Source organism: Corapipo altera, unplaced genomic scaffold (assembly GCF_003945725.1).
Source record: "Corapipo altera isolate COAL_440 unplaced genomic scaffold, ASM394572v1 68, whole genome shotgun sequence".
NCBI lineage: Eukaryota > Metazoa > Chordata > Aves > Passeriformes > Pipridae > Corapipo > Corapipo altera.
Window position 1 is genome coordinate 1,960,181 of NW_020884919.1, and position 15,681 is coordinate 1,975,861.

Sequence of the window (15,681 nt, forward strand, 5' to 3'; positions counted from 1 at the left end):
TTTTTATTTTTTTTTTTCCCTCAGGATTTTACAAATGGTTCTTTGGGGAAATTTCCTTCTGAAAATGTAAAGCAAGTAAAACGAAAACCATATAGCAGCACATTTTCATCCCCTAAAAATATAAAATAATATGTATATTATACAGTAAATCAGTCATGACAGAGCACAATCACCTGCCTTTGGTGGCACTTGGTCAGTGAATAATTAATTCCTTGATGCCAGAAGTCGGGATTTACCGATGCCAACGGAGAAAAAAAAAAAAGCATCGCTCTGAGTGTGGAAGTGCCAACCTAAACCAGCGCCAAGGTGGGCTCGGAGTGGCAGACTCCCTAATCCTTACTGAGATGGGAATGTCCAATACATTGCAGAAGGATCTGGACACTTCTGTACACGTGGAGGTCCTGCGAAGCTCGGGGTACCTGGGACCGGTGCGTTGCCGATGGCCGGAGGAAGCGCAGGATGAACGGGATGTGGGTCGGGTCGAGGAGGGGCAGAAAAGAAACTAGTGACTTAATGACAGTCCTTAACATGCTTAAGTGGAACTGACCTGCCAAAGAGAGCAGAAAGTAAGGGAAAATTAGCGCATTTTTGGGGTTAGGAAGGAGATCACCCCAAAGGTGACGTCCAGCAACCAAAGAGCCGCCGCAACGGCGACGAACGGAGCCACATAAAGCACGTGGGAACAATTTATGGAATTAGGAATTTGTCACAATGTGCCAATTCTCTTGATTTACACTAATTCTTTACCACCTGTAACCCGGCAGTTTGTCTTGCCTAAACACTGTAAAGGCCTAACTTTTTTTTCCCCTATAATCCTTCTGGTTCGTTTAATGGGATTTTTCTCCCCATTGGATGTGCTCAAGAGCAGATCTGTGCTTATCTCATGTACCAATAAGGAAAGTAACAGCAGCTGTGTTTGAAAATTATAAAACAAAGGCATGAAAAAATATAAATACTTCTATATGTGCTGACAGAGAGTCTTTCCTGATATATATATACATGTGCACACATATATAAATAAATATATGTGTTTATAAATATGTATAAAGTATTTTATAGAAAATATCCAGTCTAATGCTATAACACTATAGTATATAATTTTACATATGCACATTATACAGGCATCTTTCTCACTAATTTATAATAATTCCAGCCAGAAGCAAAGCCCAAGGCACGTGACCAAGTGCCAAGGTTGCTTGGTTCACCTTTATAAAAGTTACAAATAATAAAGTTGATCACAAAACATTCCACATACATACTTTTAAAAGCTCTTGGGTTTTAATTGGTTTTTTTCCCCCCACATTTTTCATATGGAAAACACCACATAAGCAACTGCATGTGCCTGAAATGTTTTTGAATACACTGATAGAAAACCAGCCTTACAAGGATCCTCAATGAACCATTTTCTTGTACAGTTATTAAAAAAAAAAAACAAAAACCTTGTCCAAATTCAAGATATAAAAATAAATACATAAATATTGATGCATCAGTGTTTTTAAATTTACCCTAAATTAATGTTGGGAGTTGTAGTTGGCTCCTAATTGTCCTCTTTATTAACACCTTTTAGGAAACCAGATGGTTATTAATTTATGCATCTTATTGGCTGCATTAACAATGTTCTGGCTGGATTAAATATATTTATTCCTCTTGAATTTGAAGGCAGAACTTCAAAACGAGCTGATTTCTATTAACACTGATTTGGCCACATATTTAAGCAGGAAAGTTCAACATAGAATTGCCCCGTTATCCACTTCAGCCTGGCAGTCACTAACCAGACACTGCAAGGGACACTCGGGTTTGCCCAGACACCACCTTTATGCTTATTTCCAGTTCTAAAACTGATTATTAACTAAGTTTTTCTTTAATGATTCAGGAAAAAAACCAAACACATAAACCCAGACTATATAGTGAATTTGAGAATTCTGTGCAGTTTCTGGCCTAAACTTTGTGGGGCAGCATGAAAAGGAGTCAAAACAACAAATGCATGCCACAATTTTTGCTTTTTTAATTCCAGGCATTGTTTGAAAAAACTTAAATTCTTTGAAATCTAAACTTTGTAGAGTAGATATTGAGTTATATTTAGTAACTATCCCCAGCTAGAGCTTTAAATATGACAATATACAATGACAGGAAATTAATGCACAGCCATCGAGTATTGCTCTTTAAAGTGTTGTCAAAACACATCCCTTCACAAAAATAATTATTTTTCTTTTAAATTTAGGCTGAAGAATATATTTAAAAGCAACAAAAATCATTGCACTTGTATTCCCAAAACCATCTACAATGTGGACAGAGTGAGGAATTCTCTCTCACAGACCAGCAATGTGCAATTCCAGGAGCACATTTTATTAACACCCCACATTTCTTTCTCTTCCATCTCCTGCTGGGTCAGTCAATCATAATCCCTGATCATTCTAACAGCACTAAATGTCTATTATCTTTGTGGTGAATAATTAATGAATGCAAGATAAATCTCTCCTCATCCTGGTATAAAGTTGTCATTCCAGAAATGGGGATGGTTCGACAGCAAATGTTGGTACAGAAATCCCACCTTTATTGCACTGCTGTTAAATGAATATAAAAGCAAGTTCTGGTCTTATTCCAGCTGTGTGAAACTGAACCATTCAAAAGGAATGTCTCAACAATATTCTGGAGATAATCTGGATAAAGTTTTCCCTGCACAAGTAGTACCTTAATCAACACTCTTACTCAGGCCCCTGGGTTTTCATCCAGACAGCTCAAAATTCAGATTACTCTGATACTCCCAATGTTGGCAGTGAAATAGCTGCAATCTGCCAATAATCTTCTAAACCAAAGGACCAAAACTGATGAGAACTGACTTTCTTCCATCACTGTCTGGCCTTACCTGACTACATCTTCCAGACTTACTTCTAGATGTGAGCAGAAAATTCTACAGCACACTGTTTAAATTATTTCATTCCAGCCTCTGGGGAATTGCTTTTCAGAATTTTTCTAATTTTATTCAGACACCATAAATCCATAACTTTATCCTTTTTTTTTTTCTGAGGTCTTCCATCTTCTTTTTCCTCCACCCTCATCTTCCATGAGCTCCTTTGCAACATGTTCTAAGCGTGGCCTGAATCTGCTCATCCTGCACCACCTTCAGCATCTAAAATATCTGACAGGTATTCTGTGCCTTCTGGTTGCTTTTTATTGATTGCCACAGACCTATCTTCTTATAAACCCACCTAGTTTTAATGTTATTAATAGCTCTTATTAATCTAATCAGGTTGTTCACTTGACATGTGCCTGTACCTAATGTGTGGCCTGTTTGAGTCTGACTTAATTTCACAGCAGTTGGTATATTAAAAGTAAGTTTAATTTAGGCAAATAGCAGCTTTTTTTCGCCCCAGAGTAGCTGTTGCAATGAAAGCTTAGAAGTGTTTTACTAATATTTTAATATTTCCTCAGTCCCAGAGGTGGGAATGCAATGGAGCAGATGGACAGAGGCACCTCACTTGTGAGCTGGAAAAGCCACTTTCAGTTCAGACTGAACTAATGCACAAAACCACTCAGCAAAGCCTTGCCCTAATTTACCCACGGAGAAAATATGTTGCTTGAAGCTCCAGGGAAAACACAATGAGCAGGAACAATCCCCCAGCACAAAGAGAGCCTGAGTGTGCTGTGATGGATGCTTGGCATGCAGGCCTGACGTGAGGCATTCCCAAAATAAAGGGAAAACCACCCAAGAATGCTGAGTGCCTCCAGGAAACCACAGACCATCAGAGGAGAGTCAGGAGACAGAATTAAGCCTCAAGGAGAGGGGGAAAAAGCCAGACTTGGAGGGACAAATTAGCAGTGCCCTGGGTGCTTTGCACTGCCACTCACTACCATCCAGGTCTTGGCTTGTCTGTGACATAAAGTGGTCACCTAAAATAACACAGACATAAAATCTCTCAGATAACCAGCATTTAAAGAAGGAAATGGGAGGTTAGAGTCCATGAAACAGTCTCCTGGGAATATCCTGCTCGTCTTTCCAGAGATTTTTTTTGCTCAGGAGAAATCCTCAAGCCCTTGCAATTAAAGTAAAATATTTAATTATTTTGTTTTCTAAAAGAGACCTGAGTAAGAGTGCAAAGCAAGAGAAACAAAAGTAATGTTTCTCAAACTGTGCCATTCAAATTTGTGCTGCTCTATCCTTGCCCTAGGTTGGAATATCACAACATGGAAACACATTCATGGTACAGAAAGCAGCAAATGATATTGGCAGAAGGAACCTCTGGAACTCTATTTTTACTACATGAGTTTCAGGCCTCTAAGTGGGAATTTCGGTACAGATTTACTAGACTATAGTTTATTACAAAAATCTTAACTTATAAGTCATTAAAATCAAACCTTTCTAACAGGCACTCAATTAGTAATTTTTTAAATATCAGCAAACGACTCCTACTAAAAACGGAAAAAATACACTGTGTGTCTGCTGAAAGCAAGACTGAACTGTAGGGGAGTGGGTGATCAGTGAAGGGACAGATGAGGAAGGTATTTTGGTCTTACTTCTCGCCTATTTGGTGTTGTGGTAGTAGCTGGAGTTGGACATCCCTCCCCCTCGGATGGCGTGGACAGCCGTCGGAGAAGACGCTGGATAATGGCCAGGGCGGATGGGCTTGGCTGCACAGGAGAAAAGAGGGAACCAAACAACACATTCAGCTTTCACAGGTGGTTTTCCACCTCACCTTCTCCTCTGGTACAAACCCCTTTGTTCCAAAACACGGAGCTGTGCTTGGCAGAGGGGTCTGTGATCCAGCTCTGCGGAACACGGCGTTCCCTCCCTCAGCCAACACATCCATCTTCTGCTTGGGACAGAGCCCTTTAGCCTTCCCATGCTTGGGATCTCCAAAGATTATGGGTTGCCTAGACAACACAGAGGAGTCATGGCCACTTGGTGGGCAGTGATGCACTTTCCATGTCCAATTTGATGATTTATATCATTCCAGAAGATGCCAAGACAAAGCCATCGATGGCTTCCCACACAGGTAATACTGTGTGGTGCCTAATTCTTTCTTAGGTTTTAAAACACCAGTATTTGCATCACCACCCAGACCATCACCCTCCTGTTTCATCAATCCCAACAAATCATTTCTAAAATTGCCCCATCTCAACTGCCCCGTGGTTGTGTGCACTGTTGTGCCACAGATACCTCAAGTATCTGAATTGCACAGGAAGGATTTTTGACTCTGCACAGCCCCAAATTAAATCACAAGGAGGAGTAATCAAGGAAAAAAAAAAAAAAGAGAAAGGGACAAGGTCCAGAAAGGCACACATTGTGTCACAGAGACACATCAAGTATCTGAATTACACAGGAAGAATTTTTGACTCTGCACAGCCCCAAATTAAATCACAAGGAGGAGTAATCAAGGGAAAGAAAGAGAAAGGGACAAGGTCCAGAAAGGCAAGGAAATAATGAAAGCAGAAAGAGAGAACGTGGGGGGAGGAGGAAGAAAGTAAGAGACTAATTTAAGGAGACAAGTTTTCAGGTCACTAGAAGGGCACACAAGCCCCATTATGCCACTTATTTACCGAGTTAAATAGCAGAGGCTCTTTAAACTTTAGGTGGGGCAGATTTCTATTAAAAAGTGAAGCCTTTGAAGATCCCAGGAGAAGAAGCGGCCCCCGCGGTTCCGCTGCTGCTCTCAAAGCTCGGCTTAAACCCGAGCCAACAACACCGACCACGAGGAATGTGGGCAACCCTTTAGCTCCATGGCCTTACCAATCTGAGCAGAGTGTGCTCTCCTGGCCATGTTTTTGGCTCTCACGGCCTCCTTAATGCGATCCACCTCCTGCTGGTAGCGCTTGCGGTCCCTCATGGCGTTCTCCTTGGCCTCCTTCAGTGCACTCTCCAGGGCCTTAACTCTCTCTGCCGTAGCTCGAAGGCGTTTTTCCAGCTTAGGAAGCTCGCAACGAAGATCTGCATTATCACGAACCAGCTGCAGGAAAGGAATGTCCAAAAGGGCCCGTTAGAGACCACGGGAAGGGTTCTCCCACAAGGAGAGGCCGAAAACGCCGCCGGTTCCTCTTTGCGCCTCACGGGCTGTGGATAAAGCGGGTTTCTCCCAGAAATGACTGGGAAAAGCTTATGTCAAAGAGAAACTTAGGACTGAGGAATATCCTGAGCTGGAATGAACACACAAGGATCATCAATTCCATCTCCCGCTCAGGACACCCCAACAATCCCACCATGACCCTGAGAGAGTTGTCCAAACTTCATGGTTTTAATCACACGGTTCATTTGTCTGCCTGAGGTGTGATATTCATTTAAATATTCTCTTTTCAAAGAGAAATTTAGAATCATTGGAATATCTTGAGGTGGAATGGACACACAAGGATCATCAATTCCACCTCCTGCACAGGACACCCCAACAATCCCACTGTGTCTCCCTGATAGAGTTGTCCATACTGTGTAGTTTTAATCACACGGTTCATTTGTCTGCCTGAGGTGTGATATTCACTTAAATATTCATTTTTCAAAGAGAAATTTAGAATCATGGAATATCCTGAGGTGGAACAGGCCTACAAGGATCATCAATTCCTTCTCCTGCACAGGACAACCCCAACAATCCCACTGTGTCTCCCTGAGTTGTCCAAACTTTGCAGTTTTAATCACACAGTTCATTCGTCTGCCTGAGGTGTGATATTCATTTAAATCTTCCAGAAAAGTCAAAGAACAAGGGAGTTTATGTTGCTGTTTATTCCATCCAACAAAATTTCACAGGGCTGATCCTGAAGGGTGAGGGCTCCAGGACAAACCCTGCCACTTCAGCACACTCTTCTGCCATATCTGCTTCTCTAGACTTTACAGCAACTGCAGCAGAAGCTCTCCATTTGCTCAGAACACAGAAATATTTTGCAAATAATTGATCACCTCGTGATTTCAAAATCGTAATGCCTCAATATGTCTCACAGACAACATTGGGGATCGCCCAAAATTCATCATCTCAAATGGTCTGACACATTCACCTGTGTGTTCCCTCCCCAGGCATGTGGGAAAATTGGAAACTTCACTAAGAAACTGGAAACTTCACTAAGAAATCACTTTTAGGTTCTGTAGCTATAAATATGGTGATTATATGCAATTTTGAATTCATGCACTTCCTCAATTTAATATGAACCTGAGCAAGGTCTATCAATTATCTAAATAACATCTGACTTTCCATGCACCAACAGCCAAGAGAGAGAGGATTGACTTTTAATAAATACAAACAGTCAGAAAAATCCAGCACAATTTCTACTAAACTGATTAAACCACTGCTAGAAGTCAGCAGAAGTCTGTTCCAAAAGAGTGATCCTCCCTTTTCTGGAGTGAAAAGTGGTTTAACCACCACATTAATAACACAGTAAAGCACCAGCATGGACTGACATTCACACGTTGTTTGACAATCAAAATGTTTTACACCTGCTGGGCCAGGCTTAGTGCTGAAATAAAACACAAAACAAGCTAAAAAAACTTGTCACAATGTGCTTTTTCTGCAAGTGTTGAACCCTTGTTCTAGGAAATAGTGATGATATGGAATCAGAGCGGGATGGCACCACAGTCAGGTCAAGTCCAATGTCATTTTTCCCTCTAAGTTTCTTACAAGCTCTGGATTCTAAGTTGGTTTTGAGTAAATACACACTAATGAGAGCTATAAAAATGCGGATTTGAAAGGCAGCAGATGCGTGATCCGAGTGCAAAAAAAGGCAAAATGGCAAAAGAAAAAGACACTCCTCCAACATGTCCCGATTTCCACATTTAGAAAGTAGGCCTTTAAACCATCTGTTCCCTGGGAATCTCAAAGTACTGAATCTTAGTGGACACTTGTCGTGGTCCCAGCACCACTTGGCCTCTTGGCACTTCCAAAGGAATAAATAAAGCAAATTTCAGAGTGTGTCTCACTAACACAGTTTCAGAAAAGTGCACTGCCCTCCAAACCAAACTAGTCTGGGATTCTGTGAAACAGGAATTCCATGAAGAAGGGGTGGAATGCCCACAAATGAGGTTCCAGCCCTTCAGCTGCCCAGAAAACCTGCCTTTTTTTGCTTTCACACTGTGCTGGTTGAGCCCACTCGAGTCACCTCTGAGGTGCCCCTGAGCAGCTTTAGCCCAGGAGTCAAAATTTGGGATACACAAAAAAACCAGCTACTTTTATGTATTTCTTAGTGCCAAAAAACACCTAAAGTCTATTTTCATAGAGTAAATAATGCTTATTTCACACATTCATAGAAACACAGGTGGTGGGAAGAGCAGCTTCACACCAGCTCTTGACACCAAGGAGTTGGAGTTAAAACCTGTGGGTACCTTTTCCTCAGGCAGCACAGGTCACCTGCCAAAATTTTCCTTGGAAACATTAAAAAAAGCGTATTTTTTGTTTGAGGGAGGGAAGAAGGGAATCAGGGAAGGAGGGGAGAAGGGAAGGGGAGCCCCTACCTGTTTGTGAACCTTTGTAAGCTGTTCCAGGTTGTTCTCAAGAAAGGAAATTTTCTGCTTCTGCGCGGCGCTCCCACCTCCGTCGTCGCTGTCAAGCTCAACACTCTGCACAGAGAGTTCAGCATTCAGCAAAGCCAGGCAGAAACTCCAGAGCAAGCTCAGCTCTTTGGGAAATTTAAGCTTCCCAAAGGCAGAAAAGTCTCCCAGAGCCCCAAATAAAAATTATTTAGCCTGTTCATTTGATATTTAACAACCCGCTGCATAAAAAATAAACTGTTCTTACTGAACAATTATGGGGGGATACTGAATAGGAAAATCAAGTTATATTGAATGATTTCTGGTGCCCATTAATACCATCTTTGAGAATATTTTTAATTGAACTCAACTGGATTGGTTCATTTGCTTAACTAAGACTAGTCCTTAACGAATGATGACCAAATAAAAGCTCATAAACGGCAGAATAGTTTTAATCTTGTTTCTCCCTGTTGTTAAAAAAGACAATATCCCATTTGGTGACAACATGCACTTAAGGGCTTCCAGCAGATCACAAGAATACTGCAAGGAAAAGGCAAGATTTGGGTTCAAAAGGAGCAGAGTCTCACTTTTTTAACGCGGGTGGTAAGATCTTGGACAAACAGTTTGCGCAGATTGTGAAGAGTCTGAAGTTCTCTTGCCTGGAATGAAAACAATAAAATAACCATTTAAAAAAAAAAAAAGATTAAAATATCCCTCAGTAAGATACAGTAGATACTCTGGTGTAAAAGTTCTCCTTGGATTTTAGTTGACAGCAGGGGAGAGAGCTCTGGATTCTCTCTTTAGCAAATGTATTACTCACAGGTACTTCAGAAGTTTTAAGTGCTTTTAAAATTTTGGCCAAAATCCAGGTTTTCCCAGTTTGGTGGCTTTTTGTTTTGGTTTTTTTTTTTTTTTTTTTTTTCCTCAGGCTCAGCAAAATAACCACCTTACCCCAGACTGGAGGGAAACACTAACCCACATGCAGGAAAGGGCAGCTCATCCCAACCCCATCCAGCCCCAAAACCAGACTGAAGAGAATAAGAGCAACCCTTTTTTAATTTTTTTTTGAGTAATTAAAATGTGTTTATTCAAAAATCAAAATATATATATACTCTGGGTATACATACAGATGTAGGGGACAAAGCTCAATAAAGTGTAATTAAGACCTACCACTGTTTCCTCCAGCCCCTTAAGGTCTTCTCTTGCTTGTTCTCTTTTATCATTAAGCAGTCTAGAAAGATCACAACATGGAACACAAATCAGAGATGCTGAAGTCATATTAAACAGAAGAGAATCAACCAGCATTCAGCTGGAGTAGCACATCTGCAGAATGTGAGCAAATTGCACATCTCTGCATCTGTAATTATGCTTTTGACCGCCCCAAATACGCAGCTTTCTCCCATGGAAGGGCTGAGTCATCACCTGCATCTTTTATGTCCTCACATGAAATTTTTATCTCTCATTTCCAGGAAAGGGTTTTACTCAGACAGCTGATTTATTTAAAAAAACCAAACCAAACCAAAGGAGAAAATAATCAATAAAACCCCACCTGAACTCCTCAGCCTTTTTCTTGGTTTTGCTGTGCATTAAGGAATGAGAGATTTAACACTTGCTGTGATATTTTATAAAATCAGAGCTCTAATAAAATCTTTTTGGGCAAGTATCAAACTTACTGCTAAAAAGCCTTTGATATAAAAATATGGAGCAACTGGTAATCATTTATTAATGCTGCAAGTTGATATTTTCAATGTGAATTTTGCAACACAAATGCCTCTCACTGGCACATTTCCTGTGATCATACTGAGAGATTGAAGGACACCAGATGAGAAAACTCTTGACTTACATGAGCTTTTCCAGTTTCATTTCTCTTTCCTGGTCCTCAATTTTTAATTTATCATAATCAGCACTCAGTTTCTCTTGTTCCAGCTGGAGCTTCTGATTCATGCTGGAATGAGAAAGGAAAAGTCAGTACAGCTCAGGCCTGAACCCCAGAAAATGGGTAAATCCCCATGAACAAAGTGGGGCTGGACAGAGAAAGAAAAGCTGTAACTCTCTGCTGAAAAATTCTGAAAGAAATTAAGCATAAAGAACCTGAAGAACGATATTTTAAAATACTGGAGAACTAAATTCAGTGGTTTGTTTCCTTTACCTTAAAGGACACAACCTGTTCTTTCTGTCCTGCTTCCTCATGTTTCTCCTTTTCCTGTGATTAGTCCTTGGCCACACAATAAATATGATGAAATAATAAATACTACACCAGGGTTGCCTGGATTTTAGAAAAAGAAGAATACAAGGAGCAAAACACTCCGTTGTCCAAGTGCTGGAGTATCTGACTAACAGATACATTGGTGTGCCAGGAGGAAATATTAAGGATGTGAAAATGCGATAATTTGAGTCTCTCAGAAAGTCTGACAGGAGCAGTTGCTGTAAGAGGCCCCCAAAAAACCTCTCTGGGGACGTGGTCAGTGGTGGCTTTGGTAGTGGTTGGACTTGATGACCTTAAAGGTATTTTCCAACCTAAATGATTCTGTGATCTCTTGAAATCTGTTCTCCTCCAAGCTCCTCTTACCTACTGACCCGCAGGTGTAACATGACTCTTCCTTTTTCCTCTCTATAATTTTATAGACTTAAAGCTCCCCACTAAAGAAGTAGGGACTGCAATCCACCCTATAAAATAATTACAGGGTTGGCTGTTGCATGCAAGGACAGAATAAACATATAAAGGACAGAACACTACATATAAACATCCATTAAAACTAACAAAAGCAACCCCAAAACATCCCTGTAGTGTCACAGGACAGAGAAGGTGATGGAGGGAGTGAACATACTCTCTGATTTCATCAATTATTTTCTGCTTCTCCTCGATTTCATCCCTCAGCCTGGACAGCTGCTTCTGGTGGGCTTCCCTGTGACTCTCCATCTGCTGCTCCAGGGCCTTCTGCAAACACCAGAGCAGGGCATGAAACACAAATCCAGGCACACACAGCTGAGCTTCCTTCTCACCTGCCCCCTAAATCAACCTGTTCCTCTGGATTTGAGGGGAAATTATCAGATCAAGTTAATTCAGGAATCTGCCTGGCATATCTTTCTGTGATTAAAAACTGTGTGTCTGCTCATCCGAGCATTTAATTCAGTTTTTAGCAACAGATGTACACCAATTTCTACTCATTTCCTTGCAAAAACTGCCACCAGTGAAAGTCAGGGGCTTGGAATATCAAGTGCCACAAATGACACTGATTTTACACCAATCCTCTGTTATTTCACCTCTTTTTTCACCAAGGAAATATGTGTACAGCTCTATTTCACCAAGAAAAAAAGAGCTCTACCTGTGACAGAAGTGAAACCCAAACAACCCTCCTCCCCCTCTGAAAATTGTTTATCCACAGACCTGCTATTTAAATTGTTATTTAAATTTAAATTCTAAGACTAGTAAGAAAACCCCAATGCACCTCTTTAAATTGCTAATAAAAAGATTTGTTTTTTCTCTTCCAGCTGTAAGGAAGAACTGTACAACTGCTTTAATCCCTTTAAATTTTTATAATGGAGGGAAAAGTTCTGCACAAGACAAACCTCTAAAAAGTCTATTTTTTTCCTTGTCTGCAACTTGCAACCCCATTGAACCAACTCATTGCTAGCATTTCTTTGCATTCCAGGGGAAAAATACCAGAAAACAGGTTTATATTTTATTATTACTTTCAGGGGATAGTCAGAATTCTTGCCAGATTTTGGGAAAGTGGCCTCTTCATAAATCAAATCTCTTAGTACCTAAATTACATCAACCTCAGCATCCTGACTCACTCCTGAGCAAACTGACTTTCAGCAGAGTCCCACCAGCAAAAAATGAGCATAACTTAGAGGTGAATCAATACAATTTTTAATACAGGAAGGTAAAATTACACCCCAATTATCAGCTGCATGAAAGGATTTCGCTGAGAAATGCCCTCTAAAATTGCAGTGCCAAACTACCTTCATCTCCTCTGCATCCTGAAGCCGGGTCAGATGCTCCTTCTCCTTGTCCTTGAAGCTGACTTCATGCATTTTTTCTGTTTGAAGGTGGAAACAGTTGAGCACTAACCACACAATTCCAAGACATGCTACATTCAGCCATTTCCCAACCTATGCCTGTCTGTTTATAATCCCATTTATCACAATTCTGCTTTCACTGGGGGAATGGTGCCTCTAAAACCAGGTCATTTCTTGTCAGCGGGGTAGGAAGATCAGGAAACAGAATAAAAATTCTGTTCTAACAATGCAGGAGGAGTTAAAAGAAAAAAAAAGTCTTGTCACCACCTGCTGCTCCCTCAGTCAGAGAAAATCCCTTGTGCAGAAATCCAGAGTGATGGAATTTTACATAAAACAGTAGCTTAGCAAAGTTACAAGAACTGCTTTTGATAGATACACATTTTCCACATTAAATGAGAAGGGGGAAAAACAAGCAATCCTTAAAATGAAGTCATCTGGATCCTGCACAGGAGCTGGGAAGGACACACCTTTTGCACACCTAAGGGAAGCAGCTTCCTTTGGAATGGAGTTTGCCAGAGGAACAACTGAAATTAGACACAGACCTCTAACAATTTTACAGAATATTTAGCAAGATTCCTTGGTGCTGTTTGGCTGATGAATTTGTGGTTTTTTGTTTTTGTTTTTTTTTTAATTTCTCCCATTGTTAAAACACAACACGGAATTTTCTAGGACACAGTTGCTAAAAGGAATGGTGACCCCAAGGCCCGGAGCGGTACCTTGAGCGCGTAGCTTGGCCAGCTCCTCGTTGAGAGAGTCCTGGGACTCCTCCAGCTGCCTCCTCTTCTGCTCCATGTTCTGCATGTAGTCTGTGAGGGACTTGATCTTCGCTTCGTGCTGTGGAGATGAGGAGAACAGCAGTGAGATGTGAGCAGCAAGGCCTGTTTCCTTGGAATTCAGGTGCTGTCCCACGTCAAGGAGGAAAGACTTGAGTCCCCCCCGTGTGGGACCCATGTTGGAGCTGTGCCTGAAGGATGGACCCTGTGGAAAACGACCCAGGTTGCAGCAGTTCATGGAGAACTGTCTCCTGTGGGATGGACTCACATTGGAGTTCATGGAGAACTGTCTCCTGTGGGATGGACTCACATTGGAGTTCATGGAGAACTGTCTCCTGTGGGATGGACTCACATTGGAGCTCATGAGAACTGTCTCCCATGGGATGGACCCCACCCTGGAGCAGGGGAACGACTGACTCCTCTCCCTGAGCAGCAGTAGGAACAACCTGTGATGAACTCACTGTGCCCCCCATTCCCATCTTCTAGCACCACTGGAGGTGGTAGAGCTTGGGAAGGATGGTGTGGTGGGGGAAGGTGTTTATAACATTTATATTACTTCCCATTATCCTGCTCCGATTTTGCTGGCAATAAATTCAATTATTATCCCCAGGATGAGTCTGTTTTGCCTGTGAAGTATTTGGTGAGGGATCTGGGTCTTTATCTCATGAACCTTCATTAGAGTTTCTCTCCCCTGTCCAGTTTTGGAGGGCAGTGATAGAACAGCTTTGGTGGGTGTCTGGCATCCAACCAGGGCCAACCCCCTACAACATCCTATAAAGTTTTCCATAACATTTTATTTCATATACTGCTGCCTTGTTATCTTGGCAGCATATTAACAAAGCAGATATGGGGAGCTTTCCAAAGGTTTGGCCAGTGAACAATATGGTCACTGCTTCTTCTCTCAAGCTGCTTGTAAGGTGATACAAGATACAAATTCAGGGTGAGGAAATCCCACATAAATGGGTGCAGAAATCCCATATGAATTCGGGGTGAGCAAATCCCATAAAAACGGACATGGAAATCCCATACAAATTCAGGGTGAGGAATATGGCCTTTTCAGCATTATTCCATAAAAAATGCTTCAGGACAGCAGGACACGATCTCGCCACAGGATGTGCTGAAAAATACTGAGGGGGAGGAACGGGAGAAGGGAGAGAAAACCCAACCAAGCAGCCACAAGGAACACCCCTCTGCCTCATGAAGCCTCATTTCTCGCTCCGAGCACACACATTTCACGAGGAAAGAGGTTGAGGAAGCTGTCAAAGCTTGGAAGAAGGCAGGAAGGAGCCCTGGGAGCGGGGAGGAACAGCCCCACCTGTGAGATGAGGAGCTGGCAGGCCGCGAGCTCCCTCTCGCTGGCGTTCATCTTCCTGTTGGAGTCGATCTGGGCGCTCTCCAGCTGTTTGCTGCGGTTCACCAGGGACTTCACCTCAGATTTCATCTTGCTGATGTAGAGCCGGGCCATGGTGAACTCCTCCTCGATCACCCCGTTCACATCTGCCAACTGAGCACACAGAAAGTTGGGTTGTGCTGCTCCAGGAACGGGGCAGAGACTCGGTGTCGGGTTTGGGACAGTTTGACAGCCCACATATCATTTTAGAAAGAGGATCTGGAGAGGGATGTTAATTATTATGTGGGAATTTCTGAGAACTTACAACTCATATTCACGCCCCGAATGAGGACAAAAAATCAAAACTGGAGTGTTTCTGCAAAGCAAAGACCACTTATTATATTAAGTAGACACCTTCTGTGAGGACTTTTGAAATTCTTGATTTGATTTGTGTGTATATCAAATCAGGTATTAGGGTGGATGTCAGGAAAAGGTTCTTCCCCCAGAGGGTGGTTGGCACTGACCAGGCTCCCCAGGGCAGTGGGCACAGCCCCAAGGCTGCCAGAGCTCCAGGAGGGTTGGGACAATGCTCTGAGGGACAGGGTGGGATTGTTGGGGGGTCTGTGCAGGGCCAGGAGTTGGACTGGATGGTCCTTGTGGGTCCCAACTCCACATATTCCATAATTCTATGAATCCAGTGGTTCAACATCTAAAATAATCAAGCCCACCATCATGGCAAGAGTGTATTTTGGAGAAACACTCATGTCACCAGCAGGGGAAATTTTCTTTCCTTCACCATTCCAAAAAGCTGAAGAGCATTTTCAAAGTACTCCTACAAGAATTCCCCTCTGGAAGAGTTGTGCTTCTTCCACGAGCAGCTGTAAAACACACATGGGTCTGGAAATCACCTGGCAAGAGAAAACTAATGGCTCTCATCTCTAAATATTAGTATAATTCTACTTATACATAATTTCCTTCACTGGCTTAACACGTTGTCTTTCTCTTCATGATTTTTCTTCAGCTACTGAATTCCTGTAACCACAGATTGGCTGTGCAGGTTCTCCCTGAGCGAGCACAGGGATGAACTTCATCTGCTTCTCACCTTTCCCCAGCACTGC

The 15,681-nt window shown here is 42.0% G+C and overlaps 1 protein-coding gene across 1 annotated transcript in view; it reads right to left on the minus strand.

Annotated features, from left to right (window-relative positions):
* KIF5C (kinesin family member 5C) overlaps positions 1-15,681 on the minus strand; it is a 69,077-nt gene continuing 53,396 nt past the window's right edge. Inside the window, exons 16-26 of the mRNA XM_027656293.1 lie at positions 14,549-14,737; positions 13,177-13,294; positions 12,404-12,480; positions 11,266-11,375; positions 10,281-10,382; positions 9,608-9,668; positions 9,025-9,096; positions 8,423-8,527; positions 5,729-5,945; positions 4,516-4,629; positions 1-547 (exon numbers count right to left, since the gene is read on the minus strand). Coding sequence (XP_027512094.1) covers positions 4,523-4,629; positions 5,729-5,945; positions 8,423-8,527; positions 9,025-9,096; positions 9,608-9,668; positions 10,281-10,382; positions 11,266-11,375; positions 12,404-12,480; positions 13,177-13,294; positions 14,549-14,737 — 1,158 coding nt within the window. The 3' untranslated portion in view covers positions 1-547; positions 4,516-4,522. The remainder of the gene's footprint in view (positions 548-4,515; positions 4,630-5,728; positions 5,946-8,422; positions 8,528-9,024; positions 9,097-9,607; positions 9,669-10,280; positions 10,383-11,265; positions 11,376-12,403; positions 12,481-13,176; positions 13,295-14,548; positions 14,738-15,681) is intronic.